This window comes from Oncorhynchus nerka, linkage group LG9a, assembly GCF_034236695.1.
Source record: "Oncorhynchus nerka isolate Pitt River linkage group LG9a, Oner_Uvic_2.0, whole genome shotgun sequence".
NCBI lineage: Eukaryota > Metazoa > Chordata > Actinopteri > Salmoniformes > Salmonidae > Oncorhynchus > Oncorhynchus nerka.
In genome coordinates, this window is record NC_088404.1 from 27329899 (window position 1) to 27352751 (window position 22853).

The window sequence follows — 22853 nt, forward strand, 5'->3', positions numbered from 1 at the left end:
CAGCAGGTCCTATGATTGAGTGTAGTCTGGCCCAGGAGTGTGAAGGTGAACGGAAAGGCACTGGAGCAACGAACCACCCTTGCTGTCTCTACCTGGCCGGTTCCCCTCTCTCCACTGGGATTCTCTGCTTCTAACCCTATTACAGGGGCTGAGTCACTGGCTTACTGGTGCTCTTCCATGCCGTCTATAGGAGGGGTGCGTCACTTGAGTGGGTTGAGTCACTGACGTGATCTTCCAGTCTGGGTTGGCACCCCCCTTGGGTTGTGCCGTGGCAGAGATCTTTGTGGGCTATACTCGGCCTGGTCTCAGGATGGTAAGTTGGTGGTTGGAGATATCCCTCTAGTGGTGTGGGGGCTGTGCTTTGGCAAAGTGGGTGGGGTTATATCCTGCCTGTTTGGCCCTGTCCGGGGGTATCGTCGGATGGGCCACAGTGTCTCCCGACCCCTCCTGTCTCAGCCTCCAGTATTTATGCTGCATTAGTTTGTGTCAGGGGGCTAGGGTCAGTCTGTTATATCTGGAGTATTTATCCTGTCTTATCCGGTGTCCTGTGTGAATTTAAGTTTGCTCTCTCTAATTCTCTCTTTCTTTCTTTCTGTCTCAGAGGACCTGAGCCCTAGGACCATGCCTCAGGACTACCTGGCCTGATGACTCCTTGCTGTCCCCAGTTCACCTGGCCGTGCTGCTGCTCCAGTTTCAACTGTTCTTTTTGCACCCTCGAAAACCACTGTGATTATTATTATTTGACCCTTCTGGTCATCTATGAACATTTGAACATCTTGGCCATGTTCTGTTATAATCTCCACCCGGCACAGCCAGAAGAGGACTGGCCACCCCTCATAGCCAGGTTCCTCTCTAGGTTTCTTCCTAGGTTCTGGCCTTTCTAGGGAGTTTTTCCTAGCCACCGTGCTTCTACACCTGCATTGCCTGCTGTTTGGGGGTTTCAGGCTGGGTTTCTGTACAGCACTTTGAGATATCAGCTGATGTAAAATGGGCTTTATAAATAAATTTGATTTGAAATAAATGATTATTTGTCAGTGTGCGCTGGAAAGGTTCCAACAAACTTAATGCACCATAGTGAACGTCAGAAGCTCTGATGGGGCAGTCGTCTTATATATGACTATATTTAATTCAGCATTACCATTTTGTAGTTTCATTCATGTGACCGACCAATACCTCATGAGGCTTCTTCTCTCTAAGCTGGGACCTTCATTCTCAAAACAAGGTCTGGGCATACTGCTAAATTGCAGCTACTGATAGTGAGGATTCGTTCAGTCAGTGACGCTCAGATTAAACGAGCGTCGGTGGAGGCCGCATCCCCCGAGTAGGCAACGGCATGGGGATTTTGTCTCCGACCTCAAACTTGTCTGGGACAGCTAAATCAATGACAAAATTGAGTAGTGTACATCTGGGTAAAATTAACACGTTGCTAAAAATTCATGACTATCGAGTCAGTAAAAAAATAATCGTAAAAAAAAAACTAATTGTTCGTGAACTGCACTTCACTACACGCAAACTATAGCTGGCTGTGCATCCAGCAAACCCAACCTAATTCACTCGTTAGGATGCACTGAGGCTCCAAATTCCATTTTAGACAAGACTGACTTCATGACAGAAATTTGCCTATTTATACTTTGTAGTCAATGTTGACACCAAAATACATGTTTCTGACTCGTATTGATGCTACATAGGACGTTTTAAAATTGATCAGTTGTTTTTTAGCTAGCTCAATTTTTTTTAGGAGAAGGTCCTCTTTAAATGTGTTTTACCAGATCCGTGTTGAAGCTCCTCCATAGAATGATCGAGGGCATTAGCATGGGAAACACCATTAAGGGGTTCCACCATTTTAATGTAGTCAACTGGGTGGGACTTTCAACTTCATTGACAGATCCCTCCTGGTGACCCTGTTGGAGTGATGTCCAACCGGATTGTTAGGAGGGATCAGCTCATCATGAAGAAGAAAATTGACTACTTCAAAATGGATATGGTCTCAATGGCGCTGCCCATGCTGTCACAGATGCTATAAAAGAGCTTGCCAGCTTGTAGTCCTAAAACCCAGAAATGAGTAACCTCTGGTTCGTTCAGCCATCCCTATGTGAAGAATTAATGGGGGAAAAGAATAAGGTTTTGGGATAAACACAGAATTTGTTTATTTAACCTTTATTTAACTAGGCAAGTCAGTTAAGAACAAATTCTTATTTACAGTGACGGCCTAGGAACAGTGGTTTAATTGCCTTGTTCAGGGGCTGAACAACAGATTTTTACCTCATCAGCTCAGGGATTCGATCTAGGAACCTTTTGGTTACTGGCCCAACGCTCTAACCACGAGACTACCTGCCTCCCAAAAATTAAGTCTGAGGTTAACACAGGCTTAGGATATCTTATGTTTTGTTCTATAAAGATAATAGCAGCCAGTTAAAATAGCCTTTATTAATTATGAAGCCTTTATGCTCCTTTTTTATAACAATTTTTCAAAATTCACAAAAAGTGACTTTAGCTGATTTTCTCATGGAACGAAGGTATAAGATCTATGCCTGTGTTTGCCACAGACCCCCATAGGCTTTGTCCAACGAACCGAACGAAATTAGTACCTACAAAATACGCGTTACTATTTCTCTCTCAACAGCAGATACAATGATGAGTCCTCTGTCTATCTCTTATGTGCTCATCTCATGAACTAACTTCCGATATTCTCAAAACTGCTAAATTAGCAGCTGCAGTGAGCACGTTTTCAATGTAACCGGCGGTGGACTGATACCACTGAGCTGATATATTAAAGCTAGCTAGCCCTCATGTTTTCATTGGAGAAAGTGGTGAGTTGCATACCGCCAATAAAGAAAAATGCTTCAATGAGTAGGTGTCCAAACTTGACTGGTATAATCGACTTTAGTGGGCAAATGTTCAGCTTCGATGGCCACTGGAGAAGTGTGCGCTTCATGGATTAATCGATGGCAATTTCAATGCAGAGATACCACGAGATCCTGAGGCCCATTGACATGACATTCGTCTGCCACCATCACCTTATGTTTCAGCATGGTAATGCATGGCACCATTTCACAAGGATCTGTACACTATTCCTGGAAGCTGAATGTCCCAGTTCGTACCAATATTCAGCAACTTCGCACAGCCATTGAAGAGAGACAATCAACTATGCAAAGGAGATGTATTGCGCTGCATGAGGCAAATGGTCACACCAGATACTGGCTGTTTTTCTCATCAACCTCCCACCCCCTGCTGTTTTTTGTTGATTAATTTTTACCCCTTTTTCGTGATATCCAATTGTTAGTAGTTACTATCTTGTCTCATCGCTACAACTCCCGTACGGGCTCGGGAGAGACTAAGGTCGAGAGCCATGCGTCCTCCGAAACACAACCCAACCAAGCCGCACTTCTTCTTAACACAGCGCGGATCCAACCCGGAAGCCAGCCGCACCAATGTGACGTAGGAAACACCATGCACCTGGTCAGCGCGTACTGCGCCCGGCCCGCTACAGGAGTCGCTAGTGCGCGATGAGACAAGGATATCCCTACCGGCCAAACCCTCCCTAACCCTTGACGACGCTAGGCCAATTGTGCGTCGCCCCATGGACCTCCCGGTCGCGGCCGGCTGCGACAGAGCCTGGGCTCGAACCCAGAGTCTCTGGTGGCACAGCATGCCTTGGACCACTGCGCCACCTGGGAGGCCCCCCTACTGTTAAGGTATCTGTGACAAACAGATGCATATCTGTATTCACAGTCATGTGAAATCCAGATGAGGGTCTAATGTATTTTTTAAATGTCCTTATATGAACTGTAACTCCAGTAAAATCTTTGAAATGGTTATTTATATTTTTGTTCAGTGTGTGTGTGTGTGTATGTAAACTCAGCAAAAAAAGAAACATCCGCTTACTGTCAACTATATTTTCAGCAAAATTAACAATATTTGTATGAACATAGCCAGATTCAACTGAACAAGTACGACAGAAATTGAATAATGTGTCCCTGAACAAAGGGGGACGGGGTTAAAAAAGTAACAGTCAGTATCAGGTGTGGCCACCAGCTACATTAAGTACTGCAGTGCATCTTCTCATGGACTGCACCAGATTTGCCAGTTCTTGCTGTGAGTTGTTACCCCACTCTTCCACCAAGGCACCTGCAAGTTCCCGGACATTTCGGGGGGGAATGGCCCTAGGCCTCACCCTCCGATCCAACAGGTCCCAGGCATGCTCAAAGGGATTTAGATTTGGGCTCTTCATTGGCCATGGCATTCCTGTCTTGCAGGAAATCACACACAGAACGAGCAGTATGGCTGGTGGCATTGTCATGCTGGAGGGTCATGTCAGGATGAGCCTGCAGGAAGGGTACCACATGAGGGAGGAGGATATCTTCCCTGTAGAGCACAGCGTTGAGATTGCCTGCAATAAGCTCAGTCCGATGATGCTGTGACACCATGACGGACCCTCCAAATCAATCCCACTCCAGAGTACAGGCCTCGGTGTAATGCTCATTCCTTCGACGATAAATGCAAATCCGACCATCACCCCTGGTGAGACAAAACTGTGACTTGTCAGTAAAGAGCACTTTTTGTCAGTCCTGTCTGGTCCAGCGACGGTGGGTTTGTGCCCACAGGAAATGTGTTCGCTGGTGAGGACCTGCCTTTCGACAGGCCTACAAGCCCTCAGTTCAGCCTATTGCGGACAGTCTGAGCACTGATGGAGGGATTGTGCGTTCCTGATGTAACTCGGGCAGTTGCTGTTGGCATCCTGTACCTGTCCCTCAGGTGTCGTGTTCGGATGTACCGATCCTGTGCAAGTGTTGTTACACGTGGTCTGCCACTGTGAGGACGATCAGCTGTCCGTCCTGTCTCCCTGTAGCTTGGTCTTTGGCGTCTCACAGTACGGACATTGCAATTTATTGACTTGGCCACATCTGCAGTCCTCATGCCTCCTTACAGCATGCCTAAGGCACATTCACGCAGGGACCCTGGGCATCTTTCTTTTGTTTTTCAGTCAGTAGAAAGGCCTCTAGTGTCCTAAGTTTTCATAACTGTGACCTTAATTGCCTACCGTCTGTAAGCTGTTCGTGTCTTAACGACCGTTCCACATGTGCATGTTCATTAATTGTTTGGTGCATGGGAAACAGTGTTTAAACCCTTTACAGTGAAGTTATTTGGATTTTTACAAATTATCTTTGAAAGACAGGGTCCTGAACGGATGTTTCTTTTTTTGCTGAGTTAATGTTCATATGAATCTCTTTGAAGTGAAGCGTCTCACCTTCGGAAAAACTTCAATCTCTCTCCTTTGTGTAGAGTCATACAAGGGACATTTGTGGCCGGTCCATTGTGTTCGCTTTAGTCCAGACGGGGAGCTCTATGCCAGCGGATCAGAAGATTGAACACTCAGTCTGTGGCAGACAGCAGTGGGTAAAACCTACGGCCTGTGGATATGCATGCTGCCAGGTGAGGGGTCAGACAATCTGACCCTGTGGTCCATTTCAATTGGATGTCATTCCAGAAATATGAAGTAGCTTGCATTTAAACTAAGTAAATTTCTTTGTCGGTTCACAGAGGAGCTGATCTCAGACAACTGATGTCTCCTACCCGGCTACACCTGAAATAAAGGCCTGAGGTCCAGGACCCAGCAGGTCTACGCACAACTTCTGTCAGGGTCCTTATCCACTATCCCTAAATTAGACTTATGTGGGGAAGAGAAAATTGGGAGTCCTAACACACGCGCATCTCTATTTTGATGTGACCATGAAGTGTTTGCCAAGCATCAGATGTTAGTTTTTATCAATATATAGGAGAGATGTTTACATCGTAGTACTTTGTCTCTGAATTCCTATTTTGCCATTGTTGCAGCTGTATTTCATTGTTAAATTAAATAATTTTAACATGCTGTCTCTATAGAACCATCCATGGTGCAAACTGAACAGTCACCTTGAAACTAGAATGAATTACATTAACAAAATTGTACACATCTACTATTTATATTCCTCTTCACAAAACAACAATAACAAAAGAAACAAATAACTGATGGGCAAACTTGGCAGCGCAAGCACACTTCAGAGGGAGCTTGGCACCACTTTGCTTACTATTAGAAATTGATGACCATTATGGCATTTTCTTGCCTAGTCCAAAGACAGTATCATGATTGGTCAAAGGCATGCCCTCATTCTGTTTCAGTGTGCCAGTAAAAGCAAAAGATGCTATCAACTTCAACCATACTATGCTGAAGAGATGTACACAAAACATTAAGAACATCCCTCCATGACAGAGTGACCAAGTGAAAGCTGTGATTCCTTACTGATGTGACTTGTTAAATATTGCAACTCAATATTAGGAAGCTGTTCCTAACGTTTGGTATACTCTGTATTTAAGCAATGCATCTTCCTGTCCTTGTTGACCTCTCTTTATGCGAGGGGAGAGAACGGTTTGGAATTGGGCTAAAATTGTCCAGCACTGATAACCATGGTCACAGATGATTTATGTGACTGATAGCACACTTTGCATAGAACATACTGGTCAACCCTTTAACTACCAGTAAGGCACTGAAGAGTAAATTCATTCCAAGATGGAAGGGGGTTAAACCAGGACACAAAAAAAAGTAATTGTCCCACAGAGACCTAATGCGTTGTGGAATACATTCTGTCTGAGTTGAGGGGACAACTGTTTCTAGGGGTGATGAGGTGGTAAGTCCAAGTCAACCTCTCAGTAATTGGCTCGGAGTCGTTTGTTCTCCTCCCTCAGCTTCTCGATCTCCTCCACCAGCGTGTCGTTGACCGAGTGCTTCTCGATCAGACCATGGATCTCGTTCTGAAACGCAGCAAGGAACCAAGAGGTAGGTTAGGGAAATGGAACCACAATGTAGACTGGTTTAGCTAATGCTTTGTCAAGGGACTCTAAATAGTGTGTAGTGGCACGTGTGTCAGTGGAGTAGGACCAGAGGGACATGTCACTTACCAGCTGAATGTAGAACTGTTTGACCATCTCCACCTGGAGGTTCACTATGTCTCGGTGGCAGGCGTCCCTGTTGAGGAAATGGAGTTAGCCAAAAATCTACAGAACTATCGACCAGAGATGCGCAAGACGGTTCAACAACTGAGGGTGATCTGCTGTGAGAAAGTGCAACCACCTGAAGTCTTCCAGGGTCTCGTGGATCATGTTGCGGATTAACTGAATCTGCAGTGATGTGAGGGGAGCGCCTCCACCCTCTGCTCCAACAGCCTCCACTATTCTCTCTGATACAGAGGATGCTACCACTGAAGAAACTGCAGGGCCTGCTGACAAAGGGTATTTTTCATTGATTTCATCAATGTACTACCACACATTTAATGTACTGTTGTGCTTAGATAATCTCTCATATGCTCTCTAGCATACAAATACACAGTAGCCATACACAATTTAAACAGTCATGCTATTATACATCATAATGTCATCAATTAATATTTTTACCTGCAGCTGTTACCCACACAGAAAAAACAACCACAAACTCACCTGGTGCAGTAGTGGGCGGACCACCATTGAGGGGTGTGTTGTAGCGCAGTTGGGCCTGCATGTCATTGGCCCTCAGGTTGGGTTCAGGGGTGAAGAACAGCTGTGCTGGTCGGCTGTGTGGGGTGGGGCCTTCACCCTCCAGACTGGAACCACCACCCTTCTCATACTGTCAATCGAACAGACAACAGGTGAAGAGCAGCTTGAACATTTAGACAGGAAAAACAGACAGACTAAATAAGGGGTCTAATTTCAGGTTCTGGGGCCTCCCTACCCATCTTTGATCCAGCCCAACACTATCACACTTGATTCAAGTAATGAAAGTCCTTGAATATTTTTATCAGGTCTGACTGTTTAGGTGTGGGAAGACCCCAGGACCAGAATGGAACACTCTTGGTTAAAATGGTCTGTCAGCATTCCAAATTGTACAACAGCTGATTGAATAAAGTAAACTGACCCTTTTCAAGTCCCGTGTGTCTGTCTGCGCTGGAGGCTCGGCCTCCTCCTCTTCGATTGGTTGAGGGGTCTGGAAGACAGACAGGGGGCTGTAACAGCGCCCTCCTCCAGGTGTGCCCAGTGGAGTCTTGCGGTGTGGGGGTCCACCAGAGTAGGAAGGGAGGAAGTCCAGATTGTTTCCTTTCTTCCCACTTGTTACATCTGCAGTCATTCCATGGGATTTGTAATCTGGAAAGAATGAGTGAAACAATGGTCAGCTTGTACATTACAGTTAATGAGTTTGAAAAAGTTTGCAGGTTTGTGAAGCTGTGCAGACCAATGTCAACTTTGAATGTCATGGGACACAAATGGAATCTCACCCTCTCTGACTGGAGAGAAAATGTCCAGACTGTTGCGTCCCACTTTGCTGAACATCTCCGTGCTGTTTTGCCCTTCTTCTCTGGAGAACATATCCAAACTGGTCCCTATGGTACATACAACAAGCCACACATGTGGTCTCAATCATGTACACCAGTATAGATGATCTCCAGGGGACAGTGAACGTTATTGAATGTTTACAGCAGTGTTTCTCTCAATCCATTCCTGGGTGAACCAGTGGTGCACATTTTTGTTCTATCCCAGCATTAACACACCATTTTTAACTACTCACTAAGCCCTTGATTAGTTGAATTAAAAAAGAAGCACATATTTTACTCATGGTTAGCTGTGCAGGGTCCTCATGAACTTTCAATGAGAACTTTAACTGTAAAAGAGGACATGCATGGCACTTTCCACATACCATTCCCTTTGATTCCACCAGGAGCATCACCACCCATCCCATGGGCTTTGTAATCTAAAGACAAAAGAACAACAAGCTGTCAGTTTGAAAAGAAAACAAAGGAGAGAGGGTGATGACCAAATCCAAACTTAATACCAGTGAGTTGAAACTAAGTCAAAGACAAGTGGGGAGCTCACCGTCTCTTACGGGGGAGAAGATGTCCAGGCTGTTTCTACCCACGCTACTGAACTTGTCCAGACTGGGCAGGCGGTCAGCACCCGGCTGGCCCTCCGCCTCTCTGGAAACCACTTCCACACTGGAGCCTACACACACACACACACACAATGACAACCAGCTCTCTGGACCTCCAGGCTCAGGGTACCCCTGGTCTAGACAATGAATTGGAAATAGGGTGATGTTTCAGGTCAGGATGTTGGCCAGAAGTATATTTGAGGTACTAGAGCAAGTCTGACCTGTGCCCTGTGCCTGTCCATCCCCTCCATCTACCGTGTGGGGTGCAAGCAGGCTAGAGGGGGGTGTAGAGGTGGAGCTGTGGGTGGCTGCTGGTAAGTAGGTATTACCCAGCCTGGCTGAGATCCTCTTGCTTGTGTGAGCGCTGGAAGACTTGCTGGATGCCATTTTACTGGACTAATGGGGAAAAAATGGGAGATGGTTAGCTTGAAAAGGATAGGTTTAATTGATCTCAGGTTACACATTCCAGTTAAATACCTACGAGCTTCAATACGGTCCCTATTGAGCACATGATTTAAGGTTTTAGATGCATCTTTATTAGTCAGGAGCCCAGCCCATAGCCACACAATACAGAGCTTACAGCACATGCTGTCAAGATATACACACTAAACTGGCAAAGTGCATCACTCTGGGAAAATTATTACTGTAATGACGAAAGGTGACAACATTTCCTATCAAGTGAAGTAGAACACTCAACTCTTTTACATGAATTAAGATAAAAATAGTTGATTCCGTACAATATGCACAACAGACCAAAGAAAACCCACATGGTCTTGGCATGCCTCCTTGTACAGACAATTAGCATCCCAAAATCATTGTCTCTGTCACAGTACACCAGTGGTCCTGAACTAAAATTTCCTCTGAACTCAGCTCAAGAAAATTCAATTTGCGGGATTGAAAAGTAACATTTAAAAATGTTCAAATCTTGAATAGAACTTTTAATTCCCTGACTGGATTGAATTGAAAAGGCGCTGTATGGGGAACCTACCTTGAGGTGTCTGCTCTGGGAGCTCTGGAAGCGCAGGCTGGTGATGGAGGTCTTGTGTGCGGTGGCAGTCTTGGTGGGAGCGCTGAGGTTGCGCAGGTCGTACAGGTACAGTCTGCCCTGGGTGGAGCCCACCACCAGGCCTGCCCCGTCTGGAGTGAAGTCAATGGCGGTCAATGGGGACTCCACACGCATGCTGCGGAGAACACTGCGAGAGAGCACACAAAATGTCAAGACTACATTAAAGCAAAAGACCCAGCTCCGAAGTCCCTTTGCGCTGTTGAAGAACTAATTACTAGTAAAGGACCGCATCATTGAAAAAAATACAAGGTCACTTCAAATGTGAATGTGTTTGACCCCCAAAACATTGCAACAAAAGCAGCTTGCACAAAAACACCAAGGTAACAGGCTCTCTCTCAGTCATACAGTATGTCTCTATACTTGTGAGGTCAATACTAAATCCCATTTTCTTACATCTTGCTGGAGGTGTCGTAGCAGATGATCTTCTTGTCCAGGCCCACGGTGACAAAGAGCAGGTCATTGGCTGGGGAGAAGGCCAGGCCCGAGGCAGGGGCCTTGTGGGCTCCATCAAATACGTGCAGCTCTTTCTGAGTGTTGGCATCCCACAGGACTACAGAGCCACTATCTGACACACTGCCCAGCAGGGAGCGCTTCACCACAGAGTACTTCAGGTCGTGGATGGGCTGAGGTGGGAGGAACAGTGTTATTTTAGACCTATGAGTTGGGCTCTAAAGTGTGACCATTTCAGTCATATATGCTCTTAAATATTTTGCTGTGTGACCTGACATTTTACCTTGGGAGCACCGTGAGCTTAAAAAAATAACACAGATAATTGTTGTAATGATTAGGCTTCACTTTAGCACTTTAAGTGCCCTAGAGTTAAAAGATATGACCCACATTACAGGCACAATGTTTTTTTTTCTATTGTGAATTGGCTATACATTCATTAATTTCGCAGGCTTTTCCAAAACCACTCATGGGCATTTGTTTACACCTTATTCAGTCATCTAACCTCATTAGCTAGTTAACGACCTGGGTCCGACTTACCAATAGAACTTAGGCTTGCAAGTGTTTTAACAATACATCTTTCCTACAACGGCCAAAGATGTAACATGTTTCCCAAAACACCACGCAGTTCGCTCAGTTGACTGGGTCAGCTCTAGCAGGGCAGACATTTGACAAACTGACTTGTTGGAAAGGTGGCATCCTATGATGGTATCACATTGAAAGTCACTGAGCTCTTCAGTAAGGCCATTCTACTGCCAATGCTTGTCTATGGAGATTGCATGGCTGTGTTCAATTGTCAGCAACAGGTGTGGCTGAAATAGCCGAATCCACTAATTTCAAGGGGTGTCCGCATACTGTAATTACAAAAGTACGTGAAAATTGCGTGTTAATGTTTTGTAGTAAAAAAGATGAAGATAAGTGTTTGCAATGACAACCAATTAGTAGGCTAAATCACAATGCACACCAATGATGTCATTGGAAACATCTTACTATAAAACATAGAAATGCACAATATTCACATTTGTTGATGTTGGGGTGGTGCTGATGAATATGACGTTGAAACATTTCCCTTTAACATAATTATTCCACAATACTGATGATGGATCGGCTCCTATTGAGATATCGCCCATGGCTGCAAATAAGAGGCGGCTTATTCTTAAAATGTTTTCTATCAAAAAATAAATACAACGCATACATGTTCTAACCCCTTATCTCCAGTGCCTGCACCATTCTCCGTACTCAAATTGCACCATTTTGTTCTTCTCCCACACCCACTCTCTTTCAATATTTAGATAATGAAGCATATGATTTTTCCATTGTCTTAACGATTGAGGATTGGTTGATTTCCAGTATATACCCCATCGGGTATCTCACTGCACTCTCATATGACATGTCTTGACATATGCAGACAGACAGATTAAAAGCATACTCAATACAGTAGTTTATATTGGATTAAGCATACATTGTTGTTCCAACATCCCCTCCATAGAATATCAGTTCTTTTTAAGTCTTGGTACCAATAGCTAATATTTTTTGCTAAGTGGGTGTCAGTTAGGCTCTCTGCAAGGTTTTGTATATCTTACCCATCAAATTAATATCCTTTTCTGACTCGCATAGGATTCTCCCAAGATTTGATATTGAAACTTGTTTATAAGTTTAATGTATTTGAAAATATCTACATTGGTCAGTGCAAAATTTATTTTTAATCCCATCAAGGAAATGTATTTATTTCCTATTACCAAGTCATTCACGGTTTCTATGCCTTTGGTTTCCCATGTGGGCAAATGTATTGGTGCATTCTGAAAAAGGTATCCAAGGATTGTTCAATAGGGTTTTTTGGAAGCAATATTGGTTCATATAGAATCAGTTTAAATTCCTTCCATATTTTAAAAATGTATATCTTCAAGATGTACCCATTGTTCCTCTTTAGTGCATTTAACAGTAGGTCTCAAGTAAAAGCCTTGGGTGGCAAGTTGATACAATTCCAAGTCTGGAAGGTTAAACCACACTTATGGAGATGTCCCTGTTCATTCTATGAGTTGTATTTGCCCATAAAGTCTTATGGATGAGAATACCTTTTTAAATGCCTGTCTTCGGTTGGGTAGTTGGTATTACCGAGAATAAATGTAAAAAACTTTGGGAGCCTGCCATTCTGAAGAGGTTTATTCTACCTGTAAGATTTATGGGAAGATTCATGACAAATGAAACACTCCTGTGAGGACCCGAAGGATCAGGTTAGTGGGTCAGCTCTACAGCACCCTCTCTCTACCGCAGAGGGGGAGAAGGATGAAGTTGGCCTGGTTTTATGATTTAACAACCGGATCGAAAAAATACCTTTCAAACTCTGCCTTTGGGCTCTGCAGTATTGAACATTTAATTTGAGTGTTACAGAGAGACACTTGGCCAAAACCATAACATGAAAAGGTTGGACATTGAAACAATATTTCTAACGTAAATAATGTGGGAAATGGTTAGTGGGGCTCTAAACAATAATCATGTCAAATAATGTGTTGTTTTGTGATATTAAGGACTGTATAACTAAATAACGATAACTCTACAAATGTATATGTCCCAGTTACCAGATTTAGATCTACATGTTGTGGAACTTATGATTAAATTATTTGTGAGAAGATGAAATGTTATTTTAGCCTTCAACATGAGAATTATCTTTCATGTAAAGTTTTACCCAGTCAGTAACCACGCCCATGTGAGCACAGACATTATCCCAAAAGGATGTAACGCCCCTTTTGCCAGAGTTCTTATAAAAGGACTCCTAAAAATTGTACATACAGTGAGGGGGAAAAGTATTTGATCCCCTGCTGATTTTGTACGTTTGCCCACTGACAAAGAAATGATCAGTCTATAATTTTAATGGTAGGTTTATTTGAACAGTAAGAGACAGAATAACAACAAAATCCAGAAAAAAGCATGTCAAAAATGTTATAAATTGATTTGCATTTTAAATGAGGGAAGTAAGTATTTGACCCCTCTCAATCAGAAAGATTTCTGGCTACCAGGTGTCTTTTATACATGTAACGAGCTGAGATTAGGAGCACTCTTAACTTCTTTGGGATAAGGGGCACCATTTTCACTTTTGGATGAATAGCATGCCCAGAGTGAACTGCCTCCTACTCAGTCCCAGATGCTAATACAGTGGGGCAAAAAAGTATTTAGTCAGCCACCAATTGTGCAAGTTCTCCCACTTAAAAAGATGAGGCCTGTAATTTTCATCATAGGTACACTTCAACTATGACAGACAAAATTAGGGGGAAAAAATCCAGAAAAATCACATTGTATGATTTTTAATGAATTTATTTGCAAATTATGGTGGAAAATAAGTACTGCAGCGCCAGCTGTGCCACCAGAGACTCTGGGTTCGCGCCCAGGCTCTGTCGTAACCGGCCGCGACCGGGAGGTCCGTGGGGCGACGCACAATTGGCATAGCGTTGTCCGGGTTAGGGAGGGCTTGGCCGGTAGGGATATCCTTGTCTCATCGCGCACCAGCGACTCCTGTGGCGGGCTGGGCACAATGCATGCTAACCAAGGTTGCCAGGTGCATGGTGTTTCCTACGTCACATTGGTACGGCTGGCTTCCGGGTTGGATGCGCGCTGTGTTAAGAAGCAGTGCGGCTTGGTTGGGTTGTGTATCAGAGGACGCATGACTCTCAACCTTAGTCTCTCCCGAGCCCGTATGGGAGTTGAAGCGATGAGACAAGATAGTAGCTACTAACAATTGGATACCACGAGAAAAAAGAAAAAGAGATTCTGATACGAGTTAACTCATTGTTATGATTAATTTAATTGCGAAATAATTGAATGTGGTATGTAATTATTAGATGAATAGCCATCGTCACATTAATGGTAGTCACAACACTTGGATCGGCTTTCATATTGTTGAGTAATGGGATAAAGTTCAGTATGCAAAATATTAAGAACACCGTCATAATATTGAGTTGCATCCCCCCTTTTGCACTCAGAAAAGCCTCAATTCGTTGGGGCATTGACTCTACAAGGTGTCGAAAGCGTTCCATAGGGACGCTGGCTCATGTTGACTCCAATGCCTGTCAAGACGTCCTTTGGGTGATGGATCATTCTTGATACACACGGGAAACTTTTGAGCGTGAAAAACCCAGCAGCGTTGCAGTTCTTGACACAAACCGGTGCGACTAGCACCTACCATACATACCCAGTTGAAAAGGCACTTAAATCTTCATTAACCCTCAATGGCACAAATATACAATCCATGTGGGCTTAAGGCTTAAAAATCTCCCCACCTTCATTTTCACTGATCGAAGTGGATTTAACAAGTGACTGACCTGGATTCACCTGGTCAGTCAAAGTCATGGATAGAGCAGGTGTCCTTAATGTTTTGTACACATTGTGTTGGCCGTTTGTTGCCACTTATTAAGCATCCTAACTCTTTGATATTGTTGTGGTCTACTTAAACAATTGCTGTAGATATAATTATTATTTTTCCTATTGCCATTATTTATTCCCCCCCCCACATTCATTCTACATCCTTAGATATGAGTATTCTTAAATATTTTTTTGTTTAGATGGCCAATGAGCTGAGCTTTACGGGAGTATCCGGAAACCATATATATGTCATATAATGTAGCATCAAATGTCAAACTTATAATATGGCTACTAATACTTGGAAAGCTAAATCAAAGTCCAAGTATACAGATTTGACGATATTCTTGCAGAAAAATGGAATATGAACACGAATGTCTCCTTCACGATTTGCCCAAATGTACCTGCTTTTGACTGCGTTTGAGCCTGTGGATTACTGAAGAAAACACGAACAAAAACAAGAGGTTTTTGGATATAAAAATACTTTATCGAACAAAAGGAACATTTGAGTAAATTAATGTTTTCTGAGTGCAACCATATGAAGATCATCAAAGGTAAGAGATTCATTTTATCTCTATTTCTGACTTGTGTAACTCTTCTGCTTGGCGGGTTACCTTTTGAAATGATTTGTCTGCTGGGCTATGTTCTCAAATAATCGTACAGTAAAGCACTTTTTAAATCTGACACAGTGGTTGGATTCACAAGAAGTTCATCTTTAAACCTATGTAAAATAGGTTTTGTTTCCTGAATTTTTATAATGAGTATTTCTGTATTTGAATTTAGAGCTCTGCAATCTCACTGGATGTTGGCCAGGTGGGACGCATCCCACATACCCTAGAGAGGTTAATGCGTACATATTTATTTTTTTACGTAGCCATTCAAGATGGTCAAGCTTTTTCAGCAATCAGCCATTATTGAGAAATCTACACTGATTTAAAAAATATATATATACACAACATGTAAAGTGTTGTTCCCATGTTTCACCAGCTAAAATACACTGAACATTTTTTTTTATGGAAAACGCAACAATTTAGAGTTCATATAAGGAAATCAGACAATTGAAATAAATTCAATATGCCCTAATCTATGGATTTCATATGACTGGGAATACAGAGATGCATCTAAAGGTCAGACACCTTTAAAAAAAAATTTTTTTTAGAAAGGTAGCGGCTTGGATTAGAAAATCAGTCTATATCTGGTGTGACCACCTTTTGCGCCTCATGCAGCATAACATCTCTTTCGTATAGAGTTGATTGTGGCCTATGGAATGTTGTCCCACTTCTCTTCAATGGCTGTGCGAAGTTGCTGGATATTGTCGGGAACTGGAACACACTGTCATAGACGTGAATTATCATGCTGAAACATAAGGTGATGGCATGGATGAACGGTACGACAATGGGCCTCAGGATCTCTTCACGGAATCGCTTCATTCAAATTGCCATCGATAAAATGCAATTGTGTTAGTTGTCCATAGCTTATGCCTGCCCATACCATAACCCCACTGCCACCATGGGGCACCCAGTTCAGCAAATCGCTCGCCCACACGACGCCATACATGCTATGCTGTCTGCCCGGTACAGTTGAAACCAGGATACATCCGTGAACTGCACACTTCTCCAGTGTGCCAGTGGCCATTGAAGGTAAGCATTTGCCCCCTGAAGTCGACGACAAGCATGCAGATGAGCTTCCCTGAGACAGTTCGTGCAGCAACTCTTCAGTTGTGAAAACCCACAATTTCATCAACTGTCCAGGTGGCTGCTCAGACAATTCTGCAGGTAAAGAAGCTGGATGTGGAGATCCTGGGCTGGCGTGGTTGCACATGGTCTGCGGTTGTAAGGCCAATTGGACGCATGCCAAATTCACTAAAACAATGTTAGAGGCTGCTTATGGTAGAGAAATGAACATTAAATTCTCAGGCAACAGTTCTGGAGGACATTCCTGCAGTCAGCATGCCAATTGCATGCTCCCTCAAAACTTGAGACATCTGTAGCATTGTGTTGTGACAAAACTGTACATTTTAGAATCGCCTTTTGCCCCCAGCACAAGGTACACCTGTGTAATGATCATGCCGTTTAATCAGCTTCTTGATATGCCACACACGTCAGGTCAATGGATTAGCTTGGCAAAGGAGAAATGCTCACTAACAGGGATGTAAACCAATTTCTACACAACATTTGAGAGGAAAACGCATTGTGTGTGTATAGCCAATTTATGGGATCTTCAATTTCAACTCATGAAATATGGGACCAACACTTTACATGTCGTTTATATTTTTGTTCAGTGTACATTGAGACCTGCCTATAATGCACCTTAATTGTCACCCAAAATGGTTTGTCTTTAATCCTTCAGCCACATATTTGATGACCAGTAACAAACCCTGGTCCCTACCACCTAGAGACTGTGTGAGAATTGAATAAGTATAGGATAAATCCATTTGAATTAATTCACTTTGACAACACAGCTTCTGATGATTTTAATGAAACCTTCCATTCATATTTGCCCCTTGTAGAAGCACCCAGAAAGTGCCTTTTTGGAGCTGAATGCCAAAACATTCAAGAGACAAAGGTGCTCAACATTAAACCATTTTGCATACCCTACCATACCCTGAGACCCGGTCTTCAAGAACATGTCTCAACCGATGGCGGGTACAACACAAAAAACTGAGATGTGTAATAGGGTTTAAGCTACAACATATGCAAATTAATACATTTTTAAAAAGTACGTTAAAAACAAAAATGTTTCATTTCAAAATGTTTTTTTTTCAAGAAATAAAATAGTTTGACAACACTAAGCTTTTAAAAGATAAATGGTTAAGTTTATATTTTCCAGCGATGAAGACATGGACGTCTCATGGTACGCAAAATAGGTCAACTTTTGAGCATGTTTATCTCCTGAATGTTTAGGCAAAAGGTTACTTACCCTCTTGAAGCTAGAGGGCACTATTTTTATGTTTGGAAAAATAACGTTCCCAAAGTAAACGGCCTATTTCTCGTGACCAGATGCTAGAATATACATATAATTGACAGATTAGGATAGAAAACACTCTAAAGTTTCCAAAACTGTAAAAATATTGTCTGTGGGTATAACAGAACTGATATTGCAGGCGAAAGCCTGAGGAAGAGCCTCTTATTTTGAAACGTCTGTGTTCCTATGCGTGCCTGTCCTCCATTTAAAGGGATATCAAACAGATTCCTTTTTCTGTGGCTTCCCTAAGGTGTCAACAGTCTTTAGACATAGTTTCAGGCTTTTATTTTTAAAAATGAGCGTGAAGGATCACATTGCGTAAGTGGAGAGGTTGGGGGCTCTCAGAGTGAGTTGGTGCCCAATTGAGTAAACCGGCCATTGTTCCTTCCGCTGTTTGGGAAAAAGCTACACTCGGTTGATATATTATCGAATATATTTTTTTTAAACTACCTGAGGAATGATTATAAAAAACGTTTGACATGTTTCTGTGGACATTATGAAGACTATTTGGAATTTCCGTCTGCGTTGTCGTGACCAAGCTTCCTGATGCTAAGTGTACATAATGCTATGCTAGGCTATCGATAAACTTACAAACGCTTGGATTGCTTTCGCTGTAAAGCATAATTTCAAAATCTGAGAAGACAGGGTGACTAACAAAAGGCTAAACTGTGTTTCAAAATATTGCACTTGTGATTTCATGAATATTTTCTAGTAATATTATTTGACTGTTGCGCTATGCTATTCAGCGGTTGCAGACGGAACTTATCCCGCTACAGGGATTGGTAGCGTCAAAAAGTTAATGACCATTTTTTTCCATGGGCAAAACATTTATGGAAAGTATTTTTTAAATTTACCTAGGCAAGTCTGTTAAGAACAAATTCTTATTTACAATGACGGCCTACCCCAGCCAAACCCTAACCCGGGCAATACTGGGCCAATTGTGCGCCGCCCTATGAGACTCCCAATCACAGCCAGTTGTGATACAGCCTGGAATCGAACCAGGGTCTGTAGTGACGCCTCTAGCCTCAGACCACTGCATCACTCTGGAGCCAAAGGGATGCTGTCAAAGAGTGATTGAATTCAAATGGACTTAACTTATAAGCAAAAGGGCCATGGTTAGTGTTAACTGTGTCCAGGCGAACAGAACACTCACCTGGTTGGTGCCGTGTCCAAAGGCCTTACTAGACAGGTTGGTGGTGATGCTGTGCAGGATGATGTCACCACTGGTGGAACCTGATGCGATGTAGCTGTCACTGCCATTAAAGGACACACACGTCACCTCTTCATTGTGGTCCTGGTGAGAGAGCAGAGACAAGTGAGGAGGTAGTAAAGGAAACTCCAAAATGTCTTGATATCTTCACTGAAAGCTTTGCCCAAGATCAAGTGCAATGTCACATAGCACTAGGTTTTCAGGTGAGATTCGTTCAAAAGATAAGTGCTAGGACATACAGCTGAAGTCGGAAGTTTACATACACCTTAGCCAACTACATTTAAACTCAGTTTTTCACAATTCCATACATTTAATCCTAGTAAAAATTCCCTGTCTTAGGTCAGTTAGGATCACCACTTTATTTTAAGAATGTGAAATGTCAGAATAATAGTAGAGTAATTTATTTCAGCTTTAATTTCTTTCATCACATTCCCAGTGGGTCAGAAGTTCACATACACTCAATGAGTATTCGGTAGCATTGCCTTTAAATGGTTTAATTTGGGTCAAACGTTTAGGGTAGCCTTCCACAAGCTTCCCACAATAAGTTGGGTGAATTTTGGCCCATTCCTCCTGACAGAGCTGGTGTAACTGAGACAGGTTTGTAGGCCTCCTTGCTCGCACATGCTTTTTCAGTTCTGCCCACAAATTTTCTATAGGATTGAGGTCAGGGCTTTGTGATGGCCACTCCAATACCTTGACGTTGTTGTCCTTAAGCCATTTGATCACAACTTTGGAAGTATGCTTGGGGTCATTGTCCATTTGGAAGACCCATTTGCGACCAAGCTTTAACTTGCTGACTGATGTCTTGAGATGTTGCTTCACTATATCCACACAATTGTCCTTCCTCATGATGCCATCTATTTTGTGAAGTGCAGCAATCCCTCCTGCAGAAAAGCACCCCCAAAACATGATGCTGCCACCCTGTCCTTCACGGTTGGGATGGTGTTCTTCGGCTTGCAAGCCTCCCCCTTTTTCCTCCAAACATAACGATGGTCATTATGGCCAAACAGTTATATTTTTGTTTCCTCAGACCAGAGGACATTTCTCCAAAAAGTATGATCTTTGTCCCCATGTGCAGTTGCAAACCGTAGTCAGGCTTTTTATGGCGGTTTTGGAGCAGTGGCTTCTTCCTTGCTGAGCGGCCTTTCAGGTTATGTCGATATAGGACTCGCTTTACTGTGGATATAGATACTTTTGTACCCGTTTCCTCCAGCCTCTTCACAAGGTCCTTTGCTGTTGTTCTGGGATTGACTGCACTTTTCACACCAAAGTACGTTCATCTCTAGGAGACAGAACACGTCTCTTTCCTGAGCGGTATGACGGCTGCGTGGTCCCATGGTGTTTATATTTGCATACTATTGTTTGTACAGGTGAACGTGGTACCTTCAGGCATTTGGAAATTGCTCCCAAGGATGAACCAGACTTGTGGAGGTCTACAATCTTTTTCTGAGGTCTTGGCTGATTTCTTTTGATTTTCCCATGATGTCAAGCAAAGAGCCACTGAGTTTGAAGGTAGGCCTTGAAATACATCCACAGGTACACCTCCTATTGACTAAAAATGATTTCAATTGGCCTATCAGAAGCTTCTAAAGCCATGACATCATTTTCTGGAATATTCCAGGCTGTTTAAAGGCACAGTCAACTTAGTGTATGTAAACTTCTGACCCACTGGAATTGTGGTACAGTGAAATGATCTGTCTGTAAACAATGGTTGGAAAATTACTTGTGTCATGCACAAAGTAGATGTCCTAACAAACTACAGTTTTGGCAAGTCGGTTAACAATAAATTTGTGGAGTGGAAGAATAACAAGTTTTAATGACTCCAACCTAAGTGTATGTAAACTTCTGACTTCAACTGTAGTTATTATGGGTAGGGTCACAGGTGCTGATAAGACTTAGGGTACCTTGAGGGTACGATGAAGCCTCTTGGCCTTCAGATCCCAGATGTTGACGGAGTTATCAAGCCCCCCGCTCACTAAGTACTGGGACGTCGAGTTCAGACTCACGCGGGTCTGCATTTTCTGTGGACAAACATAGCAACGTGACACACGTTCACAACATGTGAGGGTAATGAATTAGCACGGAACTGAAATGGTGTCTTTATTACTGGCAATGGCTGTCAGGCCTTGTACACTCACCCCCTCTGCAAGTTCCACCACTGGGATAGGAGAGGACTTGAGACTGGATACCACCAGCTTGTCTCCTATACTGCTGGCGCTTACAAGATACTGATCTGAGGAATCAACTCAAGGTAACCAACTACATATAGTAATTTATGGCACAAAACAACCATAATTATTTAATCAATAAGTAGTTTACATGAAGGTGTGGGGGACTGCTCACCACTCCGGTTCAACTAGAATATGACCATGACCAAGAGCAAAAGGAAAACAAAAAGTTAGCCATTATACGTACAGGGACATGCCCAGAGGGTTAGTAAGAAGGATACTGTTGCTGCTCCAGCACACTTGGGCCACAGGGTGTGTAGCGCTGTGTGGGTTGAACTGTTCCAACACTGTCATGGAGGCTGAGTCCCAGATCTTCACACAGTCGCCTGAGGATACCAGGCGCGTCACCTCCTCCATGGTAACGGCTGCAGAGACAAGGACAGCGGTCAGTGGTGGCACTCAACACACACACGCCAAAGAAGTCGAGGTTGCAGTGGGTGTCTTTTCTCTGATATGACAAAGAACCCGAGTGTACTCAACGAGAGAGAACTGCCTCCATCTAGAGAAAGTCCATGTTAAGTCAAGATAATTATTTCAAACTGCTACCCCCAGAAACTATAACGACCTAGCTAACTAACGTTATAGCAGTAGACAAAATAATGTTCAAATAACGTTTCAGTAGTTAGGTAATATACTGTAGCTGGCTGGCTATTTAGGTTATTGACCAACATTAAAACTAGACCAAATGGCCATACGCTGAGAAAGTACTAGCTAAGCATTTATCAGCTAGTTATAGTACTATGTAACGTTAAACTTTATGTTAGTCAAAAAGAGCATTAGAAAAATATTAGTTAAATAGCCAACAAAGCTATAAGGTAACGTTAAACAGCTAACGTTAGTTTGCCTGAGTTAGCAAGCGAGTTGGTGGTTGACTATTCAAAAGTATCAAAATGTGCAACAAAGTTGCTACAAATAACTAGTTACATACCAGGTAACAGTTAGCTAGCTAGTTGAGACGACTTTTGTGAGGAAAGAGTAGCATGCAAAACTAACGTTAGGTAGCGGCCAAGTAACGTTAGCTAGCTAGCTAAATACTGTTTAAAGGCTTTGGTTATACTATCAAGCTAACGTCATTAGTCGATGCAAGCTAGCCAATTCATGACATTCATGCCAGGACGATATGTTTACTTACTTGTAACTGATGTCCTTGTGAAATTGTCCTAAAATTTTCAACAACAACAAAAAACTTCGACAAGAGTTTGAGCGCCCTTAACTACGGCATATCATAAGGTACAAAAAGGAATAGGCAAATGAGTCGGCGATTTGACGTTGGACTAATGATACTTGTTTGTAAAAACATGAATATGTACATTTGTATGAAATCAATCAGAAAATACGTTGATTTTAGTACAAACAAAAAATAAACAGGGCCGAGTCAGACGGGGGGGCAAAATCACATATCCAGACCAGTGCGCAAGGCACTTATCCACAGCCCATGAACTGCTCCTGGAGCGCCACATGATCATCTTCTTCCGTGGAGTTTGACAGCGGTTGGCATCCAATATGTATCTTCTTTTTTTTTTACCTTTATTTACCATTACCACCCCCAACTAAACTATAGTATAAATCCATTTCACTTTGTGGTACAAAATGGGAAAAGGTAAAACATTTTTTTAATTACCTTACCAACTTACCTTATACACTCCTTAAAAA

At 42.9% G+C, this 22853-nt stretch overlaps 1 protein-coding gene across 2 annotated transcripts; it reads right to left on the reverse strand.

The window, feature by feature from the left end:
• Positions 1-5944: 5944 nt before the first annotated feature.
• Positions 5945-22629, reverse strand: nedd1 (NEDD1 gamma-tubulin ring complex targeting factor). Of its 2 annotated transcripts, none has more exons than XM_029667808.2 (16): positions 22333-22629; positions 21422-21565; positions 21111-21205; positions 20877-20993; positions 18916-19056; positions 10392-10621; positions 9921-10125; positions 9154-9328; positions 8878-9003; positions 8702-8755; positions 8283-8387; positions 7925-8151; positions 7471-7636; positions 7109-7256; positions 6937-7003; positions 5945-6789 (listed from the first exon to the last, which is right to left on the reverse strand). In XM_029667808.2, the coding sequence occupies exons 2-16, from the start codon at positions 21555-21557 to the stop codon at positions 6685-6687; spliced, it is 2097 nt and encodes a 698-aa protein (XP_029523668.2). In that variant the 5' UTR covers positions 21558-21565; positions 22333-22629; the 3' UTR covers positions 5945-6684. The 2 variants fall into 2 exon arrangements, with proteins under 2 accessions (XP_029523668.2, XP_029523669.2); XM_029667809.2 differs by having other exon boundaries at positions 7109-7253; positions 22333-22628.
• Between the last annotated feature and the right edge of the window lie 224 nt (positions 22630-22853).

What these genes read in the sequence shown, in the direction of transcription:
- nedd1 (XM_029667808.2), bottom strand. Translation starts at nt 21,557, where the DNA reads ATGGAGGAGGTGACGCGCCTGGTATCCTCAGGCGACTGTGTGAAGATC. An exon ending in TTTCTCTCCAGTCAGAGAGG is followed by an intron (nt 8,152 to 8,282) that starts GTGAGATTCCAT and finishes CATTCTTTCCAG; the next exon opens with ATTACAAATCCCATGGAATG. An exon ending in TCCGCCCACTACTGCACCAG is followed by an intron (nt 7,257 to 7,470) that starts GTGAGTTTGTGG and finishes ACCCTTTGTCAG; the next exon opens with CAGGCCCTGCAGTTTCTTCA.